Here is an 18,203-nt window from a genome sequence, read left to right on the forward strand (position 1 = left end):
ATTATTGTTGACGAAAATTATGTACGCCACTTTATTACTATTATTAAATTAAATAAAGTAGTAGCTACTAACAAAAAATAATACACATGCATTTAATTAATTTAGAATTAGATGTCTATAATGCCTTTATTTAAAAAAAAAAATTATTCATTATAAAAAATTTAAAAAGAGATATAATTTCATTAGTTATATTATCTTTATTTTCTATACAATTGAAAGATTCATTACCTTCAAATTTATTAATTTATTATATTCACTACATTGTCCATTGTCTTCTTTTTACATTATCTTGTAATTAATAAATATCAAAGTTATAGTACAAAATATGTTATATATATTTATTTGCCAAATATTTTATACAAATATAATAAATATTAATATTTTGTTCAATACTTTCACATGATAACCTACGACACACATCTCAGAATGCATGAAACATGTAAGGGAAAAACTACAACTACCAAATATCAATAGGTACGGTGCTTGCAACATAAAGAGTTAATAGTAAAACTAAGATCCCATCATATACACAAGACAAATCTAAAGCTTCCTACATCATAATCTCATTGCATGATGAATTCATCTATGCTACCACCAGTAATCCAATTGCACATGACACACTACCAATAAAAAAAAGGACATGTACTGAAGATGAAGACAATGACAACGCTACCCAAAAGAGAAATAAGAAGAATTAGAAAAATTTAAACCAAAAATAGTATTTATTTAGATTATCGTTTTTAGACTAGCATTATTACAAAGTTGCAAACATTTATTTTAGTGACAATAAAATTAATCTCTCATATATTATCTTGCATTTATATACTTTAAATGACCAATTTAAATAAACAAATTCATTATTTATTTACCTATGCATGAACATCTCTGATATAATATTGCATTGATATACTTTAAAATACTTATTTAAAAAAATCATTGAGCATTATTTTATTCGCTCAAAGCACGTAAAAGAACTAGTAATAAAATAAATGTACACTTTCAAATATTAGTATTGTTTATAATTTTCATCTTTAATTTTATTATCTAAATATATAATACAAAATTATATCCGCACATCATACTGGTAATTAGATAATTATTTGCTCAAATTCAAAAAAGGATAAAATAAAATAAAAAACCTAATCAATTCAACTCATTCCATGAATTGCACTATATAATATTCGTTGTTATAATTTATATAATTGTATATCGATCTAAATATTCTTAAAATATTATAACAAATCCTTAGTAATGCAAGTAGTCCTAAAGTAGAGTTCAATTCTTATTTCTTGGTTGCTGATTGACTTACTCAAATATATCTTACAATTTACATTATCATTTATATATATATTACCACTTTAGCATTATTGATATAATAATAATATTGTACTTAAATAAGAGTACAACATACCTAAGTATTTAATAGGAGCTGAGATGTGGGATCAGAGCAGGGGTGTCATGCCCATGCCACATGAATATTTGAGTTCAATTGTTGCTGGTAATTCATGCAGAACTAATTCTTGGTTGCAAACCATTTGGCCGGTCCTCTACCACTTAGTATGCTGACAGTAGGGACGTGAGATTAGTCTTCTGGCTATCGGTTGAAGGGATATTTTTAGGCAACAAAAAAAAAAAAAAAAATTAGTTGCAAGGTTGTATACTCCTTACTCTTATTGTCAAAAATAGAAATTCCGATCCATGTAATTACTTTATTAATAGTATAACTTACGGAGTATATGACAACTTCTCCGTGAGGCATAGTTTAACTTGTCAGCAAATCTAAAATAAATTCATAAATTTATTTTGCTAATAGCGCAGGCTCCGCAGCATGGGGTGAAGAGAGGTATGAATTCAGCTGTGTTATGAACACTAATATATAAATATTTGGAGCATTTAGGTCAGTTGAGGCACATCGTGCAATTTACCTTTTTCATCGATTTGTAGGACAGAAATTGTAAAGAACTCTTAAGTTTAGGGGTTCAAACTTACCTATGACAAATTTAGACAAACAAAAGAAAAACAAAAACAATAAACAATAAATAAATAAATCTAATATCGATCTAATAAATCAAAAAGAATTAACGAAGATTTATTATGAAAAAAAAAAATTATATTTCAGCCTTATTAAAGATCATATAGTATTGTTTCAAAAAAAAAAAAAAAAAAAAAAAAAAAAACATATTGTATGTGCTACATAGTACACACATTCTACATATGAGAGAGTTTGGCCCCAAAGAAAAGCAGGCAAATTATTAGGTGGACCATGGTCCACACGATTGTATGCATCATGAATATCAAGTACATTTTTAATATATTAAAAATATATTATTTTTGTATTGAAGATATATTATATAAAATAATATATCTTTAATATATTAAAATATACTTTCAAAAATATACCTTATGTACATAAATAATGTACCCTAGTATATTAAAAATGTACATTTTATTTATGATCTACACAATTATGTGAACCATGGTCCATGCAATAATGATTGAAAGAAGGAAGACTCTGAGCTGCGCTGTCCCGTTGGAGGCACGACTAACATGCCTAAAAGACACCCACCCAATTTGTGAACCCAACATTAATAATAAATATTGATGTACCAAAATACCAGAATATGTTGAGTTGCGATTAGTACCGCCTTTCAAAGCGTTGCACATTTATGTTTAAACAATCCGACCAAACCGAGACCAGGGAAATTATATTATACTCAAAATTTGTGCATATTGATCAAATTTATCGAGATTATTGAAAGACGATACGAGCACAATAACGTATATATTTATTGCAATTTCTATAATTATTTATAAATTGACCAATTAATAAATGCTAAATATAAATGGTGAATAACACTATCCTTATAGGGATTATTGGAATATCAGTAGGGATTATTGGAAGATACAGATACAATAATGTATATATTACAAGAATAAGGAGTATTTAATTGATTGACCGAATCTGCCTATCTTTTTGGGGATTATTAGAAGATACAAATTAAAGCTAGTCAATAAGAGAGGAGGCGCCTGTGAATATTCTTAAAGAAGAGAGGCAGGCAGGCCAGTTGTTTGGATGAGTTCCAGAATGGGATCTTTGGAGAACGATTCTGCAAAGAGTTCTTCCAATATTCCTGTTGATGATGATAGTACGGTCGGCAAGGTTATAACTTGCAAAGGTAGGTATTAGGTATTAGGTATTACACACATTTTGGTCGGCTCTCCGGCCTACCTTTAATTTCTTCATGTTTTTAATTATATTCTGGGCTGGCAGCCGCCGTGGCCTATGCCCCCGGACAGCCCTTGATCGTGGAGGACATTCTGGTGGCTCCGCCGCAGAAAATGGAAGTCAGAGTCAAGATTCTTTTCACTTCGATTTGCCATACCGACCTAAGTGCCTGGCTAGGCAAGGTATATATGTATTAGCTTCATTTCATGTAATCAAAATTATATTCTTCATTGAATTGGTATATATATATATTTATGTATCGATCTGATTTGTAGCTTTAATTTGCAGAACGAAGCCCAACGTGTTTTCCCTCGAATTCTCGGACACGAAGCCTCTGGGTATAGTATAACTAACCATCCAATATCTTAAACGTAACAAAACTTCATTTCATTTATGTTTATATATCTGCAGGGTGGTTGAAAGCGTGGGAGAAGGGGTGGGGGACTTGAAACCGGGAGACCACGTCGTACCAATCTTCAACGGGGAATGCGGCGACTGCGCCTACTGCAAATCCGACAAGACCAATCTGTGCAAAGATTTTCGGGTCAGTCCTTTCAAGAGTACGATGATTAATGACGGCAAGTGTCGGTTTTCCAGCAAAGATGGGAACCCCATCTATCATTTCCTCAACACTTCTACATTTACACAGTACACTGTTCTTGATTCCGCCTGTGTACTCAAGCTGGACCCAATGGCTCCCCTCAAAACCATGACCCTGCTTAGCTGTGGAGTTTCTACCGGTGATCTCACAATTTAATTATGGTTTATTATTATAATTATGGCACAAATTAATTAGTATTTTTGTGAAAGCTATGGTTATATGCATGGTGACAATAGATCGGAAAATGTTGGTTATTGGGCAGGACTTGGAGCCGTGTGGAACACCGCCGACGTTCAAGCGGGAGAGACAATTGCTGTTTTTGGCCTCGGAGGTGTTGGTTTGGCTGTAAGTATAATGTGGGGTCATATATAGGGTCATGGATTTCGCGTTTTTTTTTTTTGTTTCAAAAAAACAATTTATAAATAATACAACATTAAATAGAATTTTCAATATGATTTGAACCTTGATTGAAAATCATGTGATTTTATCTTAAAATCTCAACTAATTAATAGTACGTGCAATTATAAGAATCATCACAATGAACACAGGTTGTGGAAGGTGCACGAACTAGAGGTGCGTCAAAAATTATTGGAATCGACACCAATTCTAAGAAACGTATCAAAGGTATATATAATTCTGAATGCATGTATCTATATTTATTTATGGAAGCAGGTTATGTGTGTTGTATTCCAATCTAATTTTTCAACTACTCAGTATACATATTACATGGTTTGTGTATTATATTTGTTTGCGTAGGTGAAGCTGTTGGAATTACCCATTTCATAAACCCAAAGGAACTTGACAAGCCAGTTCACGAGGTTAGTAAAACAATCCAAAATTTGAATCCAAATAAAATAGACAAATAAGTCTAGTGTGAACTAAGAAATTTAATATATTCGAAGCAAAATAAATTAAATAAAAATAATGCTATTATTACATTTGGTCAGACAATTCACGAAATGACTGGAGGTGGTGTGCACTATAGCTTTGAGTGTGTCGGAGATCCCGATGTCCTCCGCGATGCATTTTTATCCACCAGTGACGTAAGTAAAATACATTTTAAATTTTTAATTATTACTTAAGAGTGTGGATTGATAAAGTATTATTGAGTTCAGGGTTGGGGACTGACGGTGATTCTAGGGATCCATACGAGCCCAAGGATGCTACCTCTCCACCCGATGGAGCTGTTTGACGGGCGGAGGGTGGTGGCGTCGGTCTTCGGCGACTTCAAAGGGAAGTCACAACTGCCTCACTTTGCCAAACAATGCATGCAAGGGGTATACTTATTATTATTACTAGTGTCACGTGTTGAGCATATAGTCATTAATGTGCAATACAATTATTAACTTAGACTTTTAGTTGAGATGAAGCACATGTTTCAATTTGATATCAGAGCCAAGTCAATGTATAATAAAATTGTTTTTTAAAATATGGAACAGGTGGTTAAGCTGGATGAATTCATCACCCACGAAATGGAATTTCAGCAAATAAATGACGCCTTCCAGTTGCTTATTGAAGGAAAATCATTGCGTTGTCTTCTTCGTCTTTAATTTGATGCATTTTCTCAGGAAATTGGCGAACATTATATTGAAGCAAAAATTTTAAGTTTTCAATGCATTTTATTAAATTACATTATAAATTACTGTGTATCAAAAAACATTATAAATTATTGTGATTTTTTGTTTTCTTTTCGTTCTTCTAAGTACTAATCCAAACACCTAAAACCATTTTCTTGTAATTTTTCTCTCATTTTCAATAAAGCAAATTAAGATGAGAGTGGTAGGGAACTCAATTATTGTATTCACAATGAAATAGTTCAATAATACATCAAGATATAACATATGGATACATATAACATTAGACAGAAGTAGACTCATACAAGGACATAACTTAGGCCTAATACACCCCCCTCAAGCACAACTGTACAAAGTTGGGAGGTGACAACATTGAGCTTGAAATGCAGGAATCGAGTTGCAGCCAGAGATTTGGTGAAAATGTCAACAACCTAGAAGTCATTTTATTACGAACAAAGTGATAGTCAACTTCCACGTGCTTTGTCCTAACATAGAAAATGGGGTTGGTGCAGAGATAAGTAGTCCCTAAGTTGTCACGCCACAATTTAGTAGTACCTGAAGATAGCCCGAGCTCTCAGAGCAAAAAGACAATCCAAGTGACTTCCACAATTACATCAACCAGTGCCTTGTATTCTGCCTCAGACCGTTAACAAAACACAAGTATTTCAATTAAAAAATAATTAACTAAAATCTTTTCATTCAATCAGTAAATTGAACTTTTACCAAAATTTACATACCTCTCGTCAACAGTCAAAGTTTACGACTTTACGGTATACAGTAATATCCTTGTTTCTAGTCCTTTACTACTATCTTTTATATCATTTATTATTATTTATTACTAGAGCATTGAAAACCAAACCATCATGATATTATTAAGCTAAGTCCTCATAGGAAAAAATTCGAGATGAAGAGAGTGAGAGTAGCGTCCCAATGCATTGTGAATATTGATGTATATGTATGTGTCTTATATTATATGAATCTTGTACGTGAAATAAATTAGTAATTGTTTTTTATGTTATGAATTTATGTATCTTGTGTTGTGAAATTTTGTGCCTATAAACACAAATTATATACTTAAATCAAATTTGAAAAATAAGTAAATATATAACATGTGTATATATGTTTTATGTTGTGATTTTTATGTATTGTGTTATGAAATTTGTATCTTTGGAATATGAATTCTGTAATTTACCATTTTGATCCAAGATTAGCGATGACAAAGGGTCGGGTGTGGGTCGGGAAGGGTTACATCTATCACCCGACCCACTTGATATTTTCTCCACCCACCCCCACCTCCAACCCATATCGGGTGGACTTTTTCAAAACCCACCCCCAACCCCACTGGGTGCGGGTGCCCACTACGAATACCCACCACTTATAATTTTATTATTTTTTTAAAAAAATAATATTTAAATTACTTACACATATCATAATACAATAATAAGATTCATTAGTGATACTAAAACATAAAATAATAGAAATATTTAAATATAATAACTAAATTATCAATTTTTAAAAATAATCTTAGTAGTTTAGATATAAAAATAGTAAAAAGATACGTCAGGTTATATAAACTTTTATAAATAACTACATACTAGTACTTATTTCACTATTATATATACACACAAACATGGTGGGTCAGGTCGGGTTCTATGCGAGTTTTATACCTAGAATCTGAATCCAACCCGACCAACCGTAAATTTATTTTAATTTTTTAAGACCCACCATCCATCATCATCCAAAAAAACTCGATCCATGCGGGGCAGATTGAAATTATCATCCCCATTCAAGATCTATAATATTATTTACCTACTGGGAACACCCCAAAGAAGCAAGACTCAGAGCTGTCCGTTCGAGGCACGACTAACATGGCTAAAAGACAGAGACCCAATTTGTGAACCCAACATTAATAAATGAAAAATACTTGGTGTACTCTCATTTTAAATTCCTAACTTGTACTCCCTCTCACATGTTCTTGATGTAGACATTTTTTTGTAGATCCACATGATGAAAATAACCAATCCTGGATTGCCACCTCAGGAAGTATAAATGAGGGAGTAGAATTTTGGGAGTCTATGTAGTAGAACTCTTAATAAATATTGATGTACCAAAATACCAGAATATACCAGAATATACCAGAATACGTTTTTTTTTTTTTTAAGGAAACAAGAATACGTTGATCGAGTTGAGATTAGTACCGCTTTTCAAAGCGTTGCACATACCGAGACTAGGGAAATTGTAGTATACTCACAATTATTGCATATTGACAAAATTTATGATAAATATTGAAATTCTTTAATTATTTATAAATTAACCAAATTAGATACCGAATGTAAATTTATGTGGCGGGCAACATAAATTTTATCGTGATTATTGAAAGATATACGATCACAATAACGTATAAATGCAATTTCTATAATTATTTATAAATTGGCCAATTAATAAATGCTAAATATAAATGGTGAATAACACTATCCTTATAGGGATTATTGGAATATTTGTAGGGATTATTGGAAGATACAGATATAATAATAATAATAATAATAATAATAATAATAATAGTGTATATATTACAAGTAGTACAGAATAATTGATTGACCGATTAATAAATGTAAAATGTGAATGTTGGGTAGCAGTATCCTTGTGGGGATTATTAGAAGATACAAATTAAAGCGTGGATTTTTGGTAGTTTATAAGAGAGGAGTCGGGTGTGAATCTTAAAGAAGAGAGTTGAGAATTATGGGGTCTTTGGAAAACGATTCTGCAAAGAGTTCATCCATTCCTGTTGATGATGGTAGTACAGTCGGCAAGATTATAACTTGCAAAGGTAGGTATTAGGTATTACACACATTTTGGTTTGATAGGTCTCCCGCCTACCTTTAATTTCACTACCGAAAATTATGAAATTTTCAACCCTTAAATCAAGTCGAAAGTAAAAAGTGGTCGAAAATAGCAATAAAAGTTTTTTTCAGATACCAAAAGTGGTTAGAACAAGACTTTCGACTTGATTTAAAATAACTTTTAGGTGGTCGAAAATTCCATAATTTCTAGGAGTGTTTGATTCTCTTTTAATTTCTTCATGTTTTCTCTGGCCTGGCAGCCGCCGTGGCCTATGCCCCCGGACAGCCCTTGATCGTGGAGGACATTCTGGTGGCTCCGCCGCAGAAAATGGAAGTCAGAGTCAAGATTCTTTTCACTTCGATTTGCCATTCCGACCTAATTGCCTGGCTAGGCAAGGTAGGTATATCGTATTAGTTTCATTTCATGTAATCAAAACAACGTCCAATTATATTCTCATCTTCAATCAATTGGTATATATATATGTATCGATCTGATCTGTAGCTTTAATTTGCAGAACGAAGCCCAACGTGTTTTCCCTCGAATTCTCGGACACGAAGCCTCTGGGTATAGTATAACAAACCCTCCAATATCTTAAATAACGTAACAAAACTTCATTTCATTTATGGTTATTATATCTGCAGGGTGGTTGAAAGTGTGGGGGAAGGGGTGGGGGACTTGAAACCGGGAGACCACGTCGTACCAATCTTCAACGGGGAATGCGGCGACTGCGCCTACTGCAAATCCGACAAGACCAATCTGTGCAAAGATTTTCGGGTCAGTCCTTTCAAGAGTACGATGATTAATGACGGCAAGTGTCGGTTTTCCAGCAAAGATGGGAACCCCATCTATCATTTCCTCAACGCTTCTACATTTACACAGTACACTGTTCTTGATTCCGCCTGTGTACTCAAGCTCGACCCAATGGCTCCCCTCAAAACCATGACTTTGCTTAGCTGTGGAGTTTCTACCGGTGATCTCACAATTACATTATGGTTTATTATAATTATTATGGCACAAATTAAATACTATATATTTTTGTGAAAGCTAAGGTTATGCATGGTGACAATAGATCAGAAAATGTTGGTTATTGGGCAGGACTTGGAGCCGTGTGGAACACCGCTGACGTTCAAGCCGGAGAGACAATTGCTGTTTTTGGCCTCGGAGGTGTTGGTTTGGCTGTACGTATAATGTGGGGTCATATATAGGGTCATGAATTTCGCGTTTTTTTTTTTTTCAAAAAAACAATTTATAATGAATAAGATTCAAATTGGCCACTGAACGAAAAAAAGTGTAATTAGACCATTGAACTCTCGAAATGTATACAATTTCACCGGATAGCAGGCTACCATCAATTTTAACAGGTTACCTGTTTACGTGGCAGCTGAGTTTGACATTTTTAATAATTTTTAAATAATTTTAATAATAAATTTTTTTAAAAGAAAATTTAAAGAAAAGCCGGCCACTCCCGTCGTTTTATTTTTATTTTTTTTATTTTTTATTTAGTTTTTCTCAATTTTTTTATTTTTTTATTAAAATTATTAAAAATATCAACTCAACTGCCACGTAAGCAGGTAACTTGTTAAAAATGATAGTAACCTACTATCCGGTGAAATTGTATACATTTGGAGTCTTCGGTGATCTAATTACACGTTTTTGCAGTGTTCAGTGATTTAATTGCATTTTTTTTTCGTTTAGTAACTTAATTGCATTTTCAGGTTACGTTCAGTGGCCAATTTGGACATTATTACATTTATAAATAATCCAACATCAATATGATTTGAACCTTGATTGAAAATAATGATATCTTAAAATCTCAACTAATTAATAGTACTTGCAAATTGCAATTAAATCATCACAATGAACACAGGTTGTGGAAGGTGCACGAATTAGAGGTGCGTCAAAAATTATCGGAGTCGACACCAATTCTAAGAAACGTATTAAAGGTATAATTTTAAATATATGTATTTATTTATGGAAGCAGGTTATGTGTGTTGTATCCCAATCTAATTTTTCAACTGCTCAGTATACATATTACATAGTTTGTGTATATTATATTTGTTTGCGTAGGTGAAGCTGTTGGAATTACTCATTTCATAAACCCAAAGGAACTTGACAAACCAGTTCACGAGGTCAGTAAAACAGTCCAACTTTTGAATCCAAATAAATCCAAAGTAAATTTAACAAATAAGTCTAGTGTGACCTGTGAAACTTAATCTAATCTATTCAAAACAAAATAAATAAATAATGTTATTATTACATTTGGCCAGGCAATTCACGAAATGACCGGAGGTGGTGTGCACTATAGCTTTGAGTGTGTCGGAGACCTCGATGTCTTCCGCGACGCATTCTTGTCGACCAGTGACGTAAGTATAATATTTTTTTAACTTATAGTCACGATTTAAGAGTTACATACATTATATTGGTTAGTATTCTTGAGTATAGGGTTGGGGATTGACGGTGATTCTAGGGATCCATACGAGCCCAAGGATGCTATCTCTCCACCCGATGGAGCTATTTGACGGGCGGAGGGTGGTGGGGTCGGTCTTCGGCGACTTCAAAGGAAAGTCACAACTGCCTCATTTTGCCAAACAATGCATGCAAGGGGTATAGTTATTATTATTATCAGTGTCACGTACGGACTATATATTACTGTATATATTTTTTCTTACTAACAATGTATTAAAAATATATATATATGAAACAGGTGGTTAAGCTGGATGAATTCATCACCCACGAAATGGAATTTCAACAGATAAATGACGCCTTCCAGCTGCTTATTGAAGGAAAATCAATGCGTTGTCTTCTTCATCTTTGATGCATTTTCTCAGGAAATTGGCAAACATTATATTGATGCAAAAATTTTATATTTTCAATGAAAACATTATAAATTATTGTGATTTTTTTCTTTTCGTTCTTCTAAGTTCTAATCCAAACACCTAAAACCATTTTCTTGTAATTTTTCTCTCATTTTCTATAAAGCAAATTAAGATGAGAGTTGTAGGGAATTCAATTATACATCATATATAAGTATATAACACATGGATACATATAACACTAGACAGAAGTAGACTCATACAAGGACATAACTACATAGTCCTAATACATCCCATCAAGCACAAGGTTGGGATGTGACAACATTAAGCTTGGAACGTAATGCAGGTCCCCAAACCGAGTTGCAGCCAGAGATTTGGTGAAAATGTCAGCAACATGATTTTTGGTGGAGATAAAATTAACCAGCAAGTCACCAGAAGCCACTTTATCCCAAACAAAGTGATAGTCAACCTCCATGTGCTTTGTCCTAGCATGGAAAACGGGGTGGCGCAGAGATAAGTAGCCCCTAAGTTGTCACACCACAATTTAAGAGTAGTACCCGAAGATAGCCCAATCGAGCACTCGCAGCAAAAAGACAATCCAAGTGACTTTCGCATCAACCAATGCCTTGTATTCTGCCACAGTGCGCTGCTTAAGGCATACTCACGACACCAGATTACAACCAAGAAAAACTGCAAAACCATTGGTCGACTTCCAATCAACAGGACTACCAGCACAATCAGAGTCGGAGTAGGCATGCAACTCACTTGAGTCCGAGGCACATAACCGCAAACCAAAAAGTCCAAAGTACCTTTCACGTACCTCAACACACCCTTAAGCATTACCCAACTCAAGGCCGTAGGCAAGTGAATATGCTCACATAACTGATTTACCGCAAACGGAAGATCCGGGCGTGTAACAGTGAGATACTAAGGTGCACCGGATTGCGCCGGATTTTCAAAGGGTTCCTCATACGCAAAGCCAGACCGAGACACTAAAATCGGTGTGCGCTTGACCAAAACAAAATGGTGAGCCGACGACATGGACGGCAAAGCCACCCGGAGCAGAGGTTTGGCCGATGACATGGACGGCAAAGCCACCACCGGAGCAGAGGTTTGGCCATCGGGGATCGAAATAGAGCGATGGATACCAAATGAGAGTTGTAGGGAACTCAAGTATTGTATTCACGTTAAGATACTTCAATAATACATCAGGATATAACACATGGGTACATATAACACTAGAGAGAAGTAGACTTATACAAGGACACAACTACATAGTCCTAATAAGAGAAAATTTCAATTTTGGTCATATGACTATAGGGGCATTGTTAATTTTAACACCTGACTTTTAAAAGTGTCAATTTAGTACCTTGACTATGTAATTTTTGTCAATTTTGGTCACTCCGCCCGAATTGACGGTCAAATTTGGCCGGAAAAATTTAATCAAACATTTAGTCTATAATCTGAGGGGCAAAATCGTCTTTTGATCCTTTCTAGACTAAATGTTGGATTAAATTTTTCCGACCAAATTTGACCGTCAATTTGGCCGGAGTGACCAAAATTGACAAAAATTACATAGTCAATGGACTAAATTGACATTTTTAAAAGTCAGCTGTTGAAATTAACAATGCCCCTATAGTCATGTGACTAAAATTGAAATTTTCTCGTCCTAATAATTAAAAGACTTATATAATGAATTGAGAGAGTATTTTATAATTTGACCCTATAATGGGAATAAAAGTTTAAAAAATACAAAAATAAAAAATTAAGACAATTGATCCTAATATAATGATATCTAAAATATCAATATGAACCCCAAAAAAAATCAAAATAAAAGTCTAAAAGTATTAATCCAAACTTAAAAATCATATTACCAATAAGATGAAATGATACTCGTTTTTAATTAGAAAATAAAATTTTTAATTGAAGTAGTAATCAAATTTCATAATTGTGTTTAAAAAAATTGTCAGCCAAATAGTGTGTGAACTAAACACATTTTTTTTTCAACAAATTCTGCTTTCTAGTGGACCTCTGATCTTCACCTCTTAGTAATAGTAAGATACAAATGCATGAAATTTGACCATCTATCAAGTCTTTTGGAAACAGATGATTAATCATCGGTTTCTCGCGTTGGGAAGAACATACAGGGGGAGGGCGACAGTAAAAAAAAAAAAAAAAAAAAAAACCAGAATAATAATATAATGCAAGGCAAAATCATCATATCATGCTTCCATAGCCTCAAAGTTCAAACCAGCTCTACAGCGTGTTACAATAAGCAAAACATGCGATGCAACGCAACTACTACTAATTAAGGATAAAGTTTTATCCTTACACCATAATTAACCCAAAGACAGAAGGAAGCATATGTATATGAAATAAAAGACAATTTCTTTACACATTCCAGAAAGATGGTATTTCAAATAGATGCAGTTGTGACGGTAGAAATGCAGATTCGATCAAGTCATTTGAAGGCGAGGAGCTCGTGGGCGCACAGGCGTCTTTGATGGGCTTACCCTGTTCACGAAAAACTTCAGTGACTAAGAGGGGGAATGGGATAATGCAATCCGAGTATCCCAGTGTTTGGTAAAAGTCTAGGTTCTTGCGGGCTATAAAAAGTTCAAAGTTTGATGGGATTTAGATCTAAAACCAAGCAGGCAAGAGACGAGAAGAGAGAGTAACCTGATAGGCAGTGAGCCCAGAATGACCCCGCTGCAGTTGAGAGCAGCGATCGCACTTTCAGCCTGCAGGAGTAATGGCACTAAAGCATGTAACGGAAGAAATATAACAGCTGATGATCAAAATTAAAGAAGCCGAGAAACTGTGTTGGAACAAGATAAGTTTATGTTCGAATTAGTATTGGCAAGGCAACCTAAGATGACCTATAACAGAATCTTTTGTAGCAATCTCGATGAGTACTGGAATCGCAAATTGTGATTCTCCTTCTAGAATGTGCAGTATTTCCTAATCACTTGTTACTGTTGGTTCATAAGCTATCAATATTAAACTTTTAAGGTAGAGTGCACAACATAGAACTAGGAAGAAAGAGCAAAGCAGAATATCAATTACCATTGTAAATTCAACAAAGGCAATACGGGTGGAATGGTGATAGTCTCCAAGCAGCCTCAAACGATAAACCTAAAGACGCAGGGAATCCCGTGAGATTATACATTAAACGAGGCTCATGTTCATAGTGAGGGGGAAAGAGTTACAAACCTCCCCACAAATGGATTCAAAGAAAAGCTTAACATCTGCTTGAGAAACCTGCTCAAACAAAGCCAGGAAAATACAACAGTTTCACAAAACAATCCTTGTCGATTGTTCGTACAATTTATTTATAATTAAAGCATAATACCTTCTTGTCAATATTTGTACAGTAAACTGTTCTTGCACACATTTCCCTTTCATCCTCATTCTGAAGTCCAAAATTGACAAATCAATATTATATATATATGGAAATAAGAAATTACAATGAAAACAGGGAGAGCAACCCACCCTGGGCAAAAAAGTGGGGTTCACGGGAGCAATTGCAGTTTTAGAAGGCAACACCTTCACGGGATAATATCCCAGCATGGTCCCCGAAAGACTGAGAGCAGCATGTGCACCTTCTGCAAAACCATAAATCCCAAGAATACATAAGACTCCAAATTCTAGGATTTTAGCAGTACACTCATGTTGCTCCAATTTAAGATTAGTTAGCTGTCATCGAGATTACCCTCGTCAGTAAACTCTATAAAAGCAAAGTGAAGGATGGACTTGGGGTCTCCACATATGCGGCAGTCCACAACCTTCATAGGAAATGAGGAGTAAAAGCTCATTAGCATGATGTTTTTAAGGTTTAACTATCATGTCAACTTCATTTCAGCAGGAAGGAAGAACAGTTCTACCTGGCCACAACCAAGAAACAGGCCTGCAAGCTGCTCCTCCGTAATCTAGACCAAAACAAACAATATATTACCCAAATAACTAAACTAGAAACGAAGGGACAACCTTAGCCAAGTTGGTCATGATGTTAATTTAATTCTTGGTTTGAGTGGTCAAGCTACGAGCAACCTAAACTGGTTTATCTACGGGTTTCCCTCTCTCTCAAAAACTAGAAAAATGTAGAGACATTATATTTTGAAGTCTGATTTTCTACCTGATGATCAATGTCAGATACATAAACAGTCCTCCTGATAACATCTTCCCTCTGTGCCAAAGTTGTCCTGCTATTCACTCTTCTCTTTCCTTGAGTATAGTTATTCTTCTATCAAGGAAGCCATAAACATAAAGCACATATACAAAATTATGACAAAGTACATATATAATTGAGGGTATGGAAAACTCATATACCCGCCGTCCATTGGAAACACCCTTGCCGGAGTTCATGAAAAAGAGGCCGTCATTGTTAGCCAGAGAAGGAGGGAGAAATTCCTCAGCCATGGGATTCAGCTTAGAGAACATCTCCTCCAGCTCCCTCATGTCCCTCTTTAACCCCTCCTCCTCTCCACTATCACTGCCGTTCACTTCGACCTCTCCGCCGCTGCTGCCGTCGTTCACCAGCGGCTGATCATCCAACCGCTCCTTGTGCAGCTGGTTGTTGCTATCATGCGCCTGGAAAGGATGGACCTTCATGTACAAGCCATTGGAGTCCGACATCAGATTGTTACCGCCGTTACTCTTCGGCTGATCACCGTCAGCTCCTCCGCCGCCGTTAACCACCGTATCCTGAGAAGCATTCTCCACCATTGCCATGATCAAAGGCAGGCTAAACCCTAGAGTACCCTGAGCTTAGCTAACCCACTGCTCTCTTAACTCACTCTAGATCGACGAATTTGATCAAGCCTGATGATGAAACAGAGAAAAAAAAAAGCAAAAGCCAGTCTTTTTAACCAGTGTTCGAAAGGAATCAAAATATCTTTGCGGAAAAGTATGAAACGCACCGTTTGAAGAGAAGTTCAAAGATTCTCCATTGACACTTGACAGACAAGAAAGATAAACTCGAGGAGATTGATTATTGCGGAGAACCCGAAATGGTTAAACGAAACCCACCCAGGAACCTCAAATCAAAAGAACGGCGAATGGAGACAAAATATAGAGAGGACCCAGAGACTATTTTCCCTTTTTTTCTTTCAATTTCCCCGATAGAGACTGAAGTGCGAAACCAAATCAGGATTTAATCAAGTTTAATAATGTTTTTCAAAAAAAAAAAAAAAACCTTAAAATTAGTGGATGGAGGTTGGGTTTTCGAGGTAGAATAATAGGGAGTAGGAATGCTGGGGATTGGGGTTGGCGCGTAGATATAGAAGGAAGCGTTGAAAACGATAAGGTTGCAGCTGCACTTTTAGGGAGCGTTTGGTTCAGGTTATATTATATAACCAAGGGAATGTGACATTCCCGAGCTTACATTCCTATGTTTGGTTCATTTTCTCTGAGGGAATATAACATTCCCAGGGAATGCAACATTCCCTCCACATAGGATTTTGAAGGGAATGTGATTCCCTTCATTTTGTTAGATAATGTAGGATAACCTTGCATATTTATGAATTTTGTCATTTTAATTCTAATTATTTAAAGATATATATTTTATGTTAGCTTATATATATATATATATATATATATATATATATATATATATATATATATATAAAAGATAAGATAACCCTAAACCAAACATAATTATATTACATACCTCAATTTTAACCAAACACAGGAATCTAACATTCCCAGTAATCTAACATTTCCAGCAATCTAACATTCCTAAGGTAATCTAGCATTCCGTGAACCAAACGGCCCCTTAGCGTACCTGTTTGCAAAACCTGGCCGTTTGCGGCTGCGTGCCCGCTCCATCCGACATCTGTTGCATTTTCTCCTACCTAACAAACTACTCCTTATCATAGGGACGCTACACCCCAAAATATTTGGAAGGACGCAAATTATCATTCTTCCAAAGGCTGAACCCTAACTTTAAAGGCCTCTACCCATCGACTCGATAGAGCATTTGAGATGATATAAATTATGGTAACTCAATGAACCATAGAGGCTAGACATTTGCTCACTGCGCACAAGGAACCCCTCACTTTGAAAGTATTCTCACACTGCCGCTGGTGAGACTCGATCCCTGAACGTAAATTATCATAATTTAAGAGATAGTATATAGTTTAAATATTAGCATTCAAAAAAGATAGTTTAAATAATAGCAAATTAAATTGGTCAGATTTTTAACTTAATAATTATAAAGTTACAAGTTCAATTTTGATTTATCTTCTTGTAACTATTTGTTAGCTATAGGCACTTGATTGTGTTTACCTAGTGCCTTATCGGGTATAATTGTAAATTTTTATTGTCATTTTAAAAAGAAAAAGAATGTTCGAGAATTAACTCAACTTTGAACATTTTACTTGCTACAAACTGTTGGATAGTGATTTTGTAATAAAATTTATTTTATTCTTCGACGAAAATAAAAGTCTTAAATAAACAATTTTTATAGTGATATACAATGGAGACTTGAGTTTAAAACGTATTATAAAATTTTGTCCTTATATAATTACGTTTACCTAGTGCCTTATCGCGTATGATTGCAAGTTTTCATTGTCATTCAGAAGAAAAAGAATGTTCGAGAATTAACTCAACTTTAAACATTTGCGACAAACTTCTAGATAGTGATTTTATAATAAAATTTATTTTATTCTTCGAGGATAATAAAAGTCTTAAATAAACAATAATTTTTATAGTGATATACAATTGAGAATTGAGTTTAAAATGTTTTATTGTGGAGAGGATTTCGGGATAACCCGAGTTCGATTCCCACAAGTGACGATTTTCTTTGGGCTAGCTTCTGTGCCTCCCGTTAAACGGATAGAAAAAGACCCGGATCACATTGTGGTTTACACACCAAAAAAAAAAAAAAAAAAAAATGTTTTATGAAATTTTACCCCTATATTATATACTACCGTATTACAAAGCATTTGGTCCAACAGCCAACATCATTACAAATCTATTATAGTCCTTAATTATTGCCATTCAATGACTCATGATTAAGGTTCCATATGGTGTAATTAAGTGGTTGACGTACTGCTAATTAGTTAAGTTAGAGTATTCACACTGATTCGGTCAAAGTATGTATGAGGTCCCTGTACTATAGTGTTTTGTTTAATTTAGTCCTTTTATCT

At 34.6% G+C, this 18,203-nt stretch overlaps 3 protein-coding genes across 4 annotated transcripts; 2 read left to right on the forward strand and 1 right to left on the reverse strand.

Moving 5' to 3' along the window:
* Positions 1 to 2,816: 2,816 nt before the first annotated feature.
* Positions 2,817 to 5,470, forward strand: LOC109164576 (alcohol dehydrogenase-like 4). Its single transcript, XM_019313080.1, has 10 exons — positions 2,817 to 3,176; positions 3,272 to 3,408; positions 3,515 to 3,564; positions 3,638 to 3,966; positions 4,090 to 4,172; positions 4,376 to 4,451; positions 4,584 to 4,645; positions 4,775 to 4,870; positions 4,943 to 5,104; positions 5,267 to 5,470. The coding sequence occupies exons 1-10, from the start codon at positions 3,074 to 3,076 to the stop codon at positions 5,375 to 5,377; spliced, it is 1,209 nt and encodes a 402-aa protein (XP_019168625.1). The 5' UTR covers positions 2,817 to 3,073; the 3' UTR covers positions 5,378 to 5,470.
* On the forward strand, positions 3,445 to 11,144 carry LOC109164577 (alcohol dehydrogenase-like 3). Its single transcript, XM_019313081.1, has 9 exons — positions 3,445 to 3,478; positions 8,719 to 8,806; positions 8,884 to 9,212; positions 9,338 to 9,420; positions 10,110 to 10,185; positions 10,310 to 10,371; positions 10,510 to 10,605; positions 10,685 to 10,846; positions 10,947 to 11,144. The coding sequence occupies exons 3-9, from the start codon at positions 9,038 to 9,040 to the stop codon at positions 11,055 to 11,057; spliced, it is 765 nt and encodes a 254-aa protein (XP_019168626.1). The 5' UTR covers positions 3,445 to 3,478; positions 8,719 to 8,806; positions 8,884 to 9,037; the 3' UTR covers positions 11,058 to 11,144.
* Positions 11,145 to 13,233: 2,089 nt separating this feature from the next.
* LOC109165847 (polyadenylate-binding protein-interacting protein 11-like) lies at positions 13,234 to 16,362 on the reverse strand. Of its 2 annotated transcripts, none has more exons than XM_019314806.1 (11): positions 15,975 to 16,362; positions 15,385 to 15,876; positions 15,191 to 15,295; positions 14,940 to 14,984; positions 14,768 to 14,840; positions 14,548 to 14,660; positions 14,408 to 14,467; positions 14,269 to 14,316; positions 14,122 to 14,190; positions 13,735 to 13,796; positions 13,234 to 13,569 (listed from the first exon to the last, which is right to left on the reverse strand). In XM_019314806.1, the coding sequence occupies exons 2-11, from the start codon at positions 15,784 to 15,786 to the stop codon at positions 13,512 to 13,514; spliced, it is 1,035 nt and encodes a 344-aa protein (XP_019170351.1). In that variant the 5' UTR covers positions 15,787 to 15,876; positions 15,975 to 16,362; the 3' UTR covers positions 13,234 to 13,511. The 2 variants fall into 2 exon arrangements, with proteins under 2 accessions (XP_019170351.1, XP_019170350.1); XM_019314805.1 differs by having other exon boundaries at positions 15,191 to 15,298; positions 15,975 to 16,359.
* Positions 16,363 to 18,203: the final 1,841 nt, after the last annotated feature.

Source organism: Ipomoea nil, unplaced genomic scaffold, assembly GCF_001879475.1.
Source record: "Ipomoea nil cultivar Tokyo-kokei standard unplaced genomic scaffold, Asagao_1.1 scaffold3069, whole genome shotgun sequence".
Lineage (NCBI taxonomy): Eukaryota > Viridiplantae > Streptophyta > Magnoliopsida > Solanales > Convolvulaceae > Ipomoea > Ipomoea nil.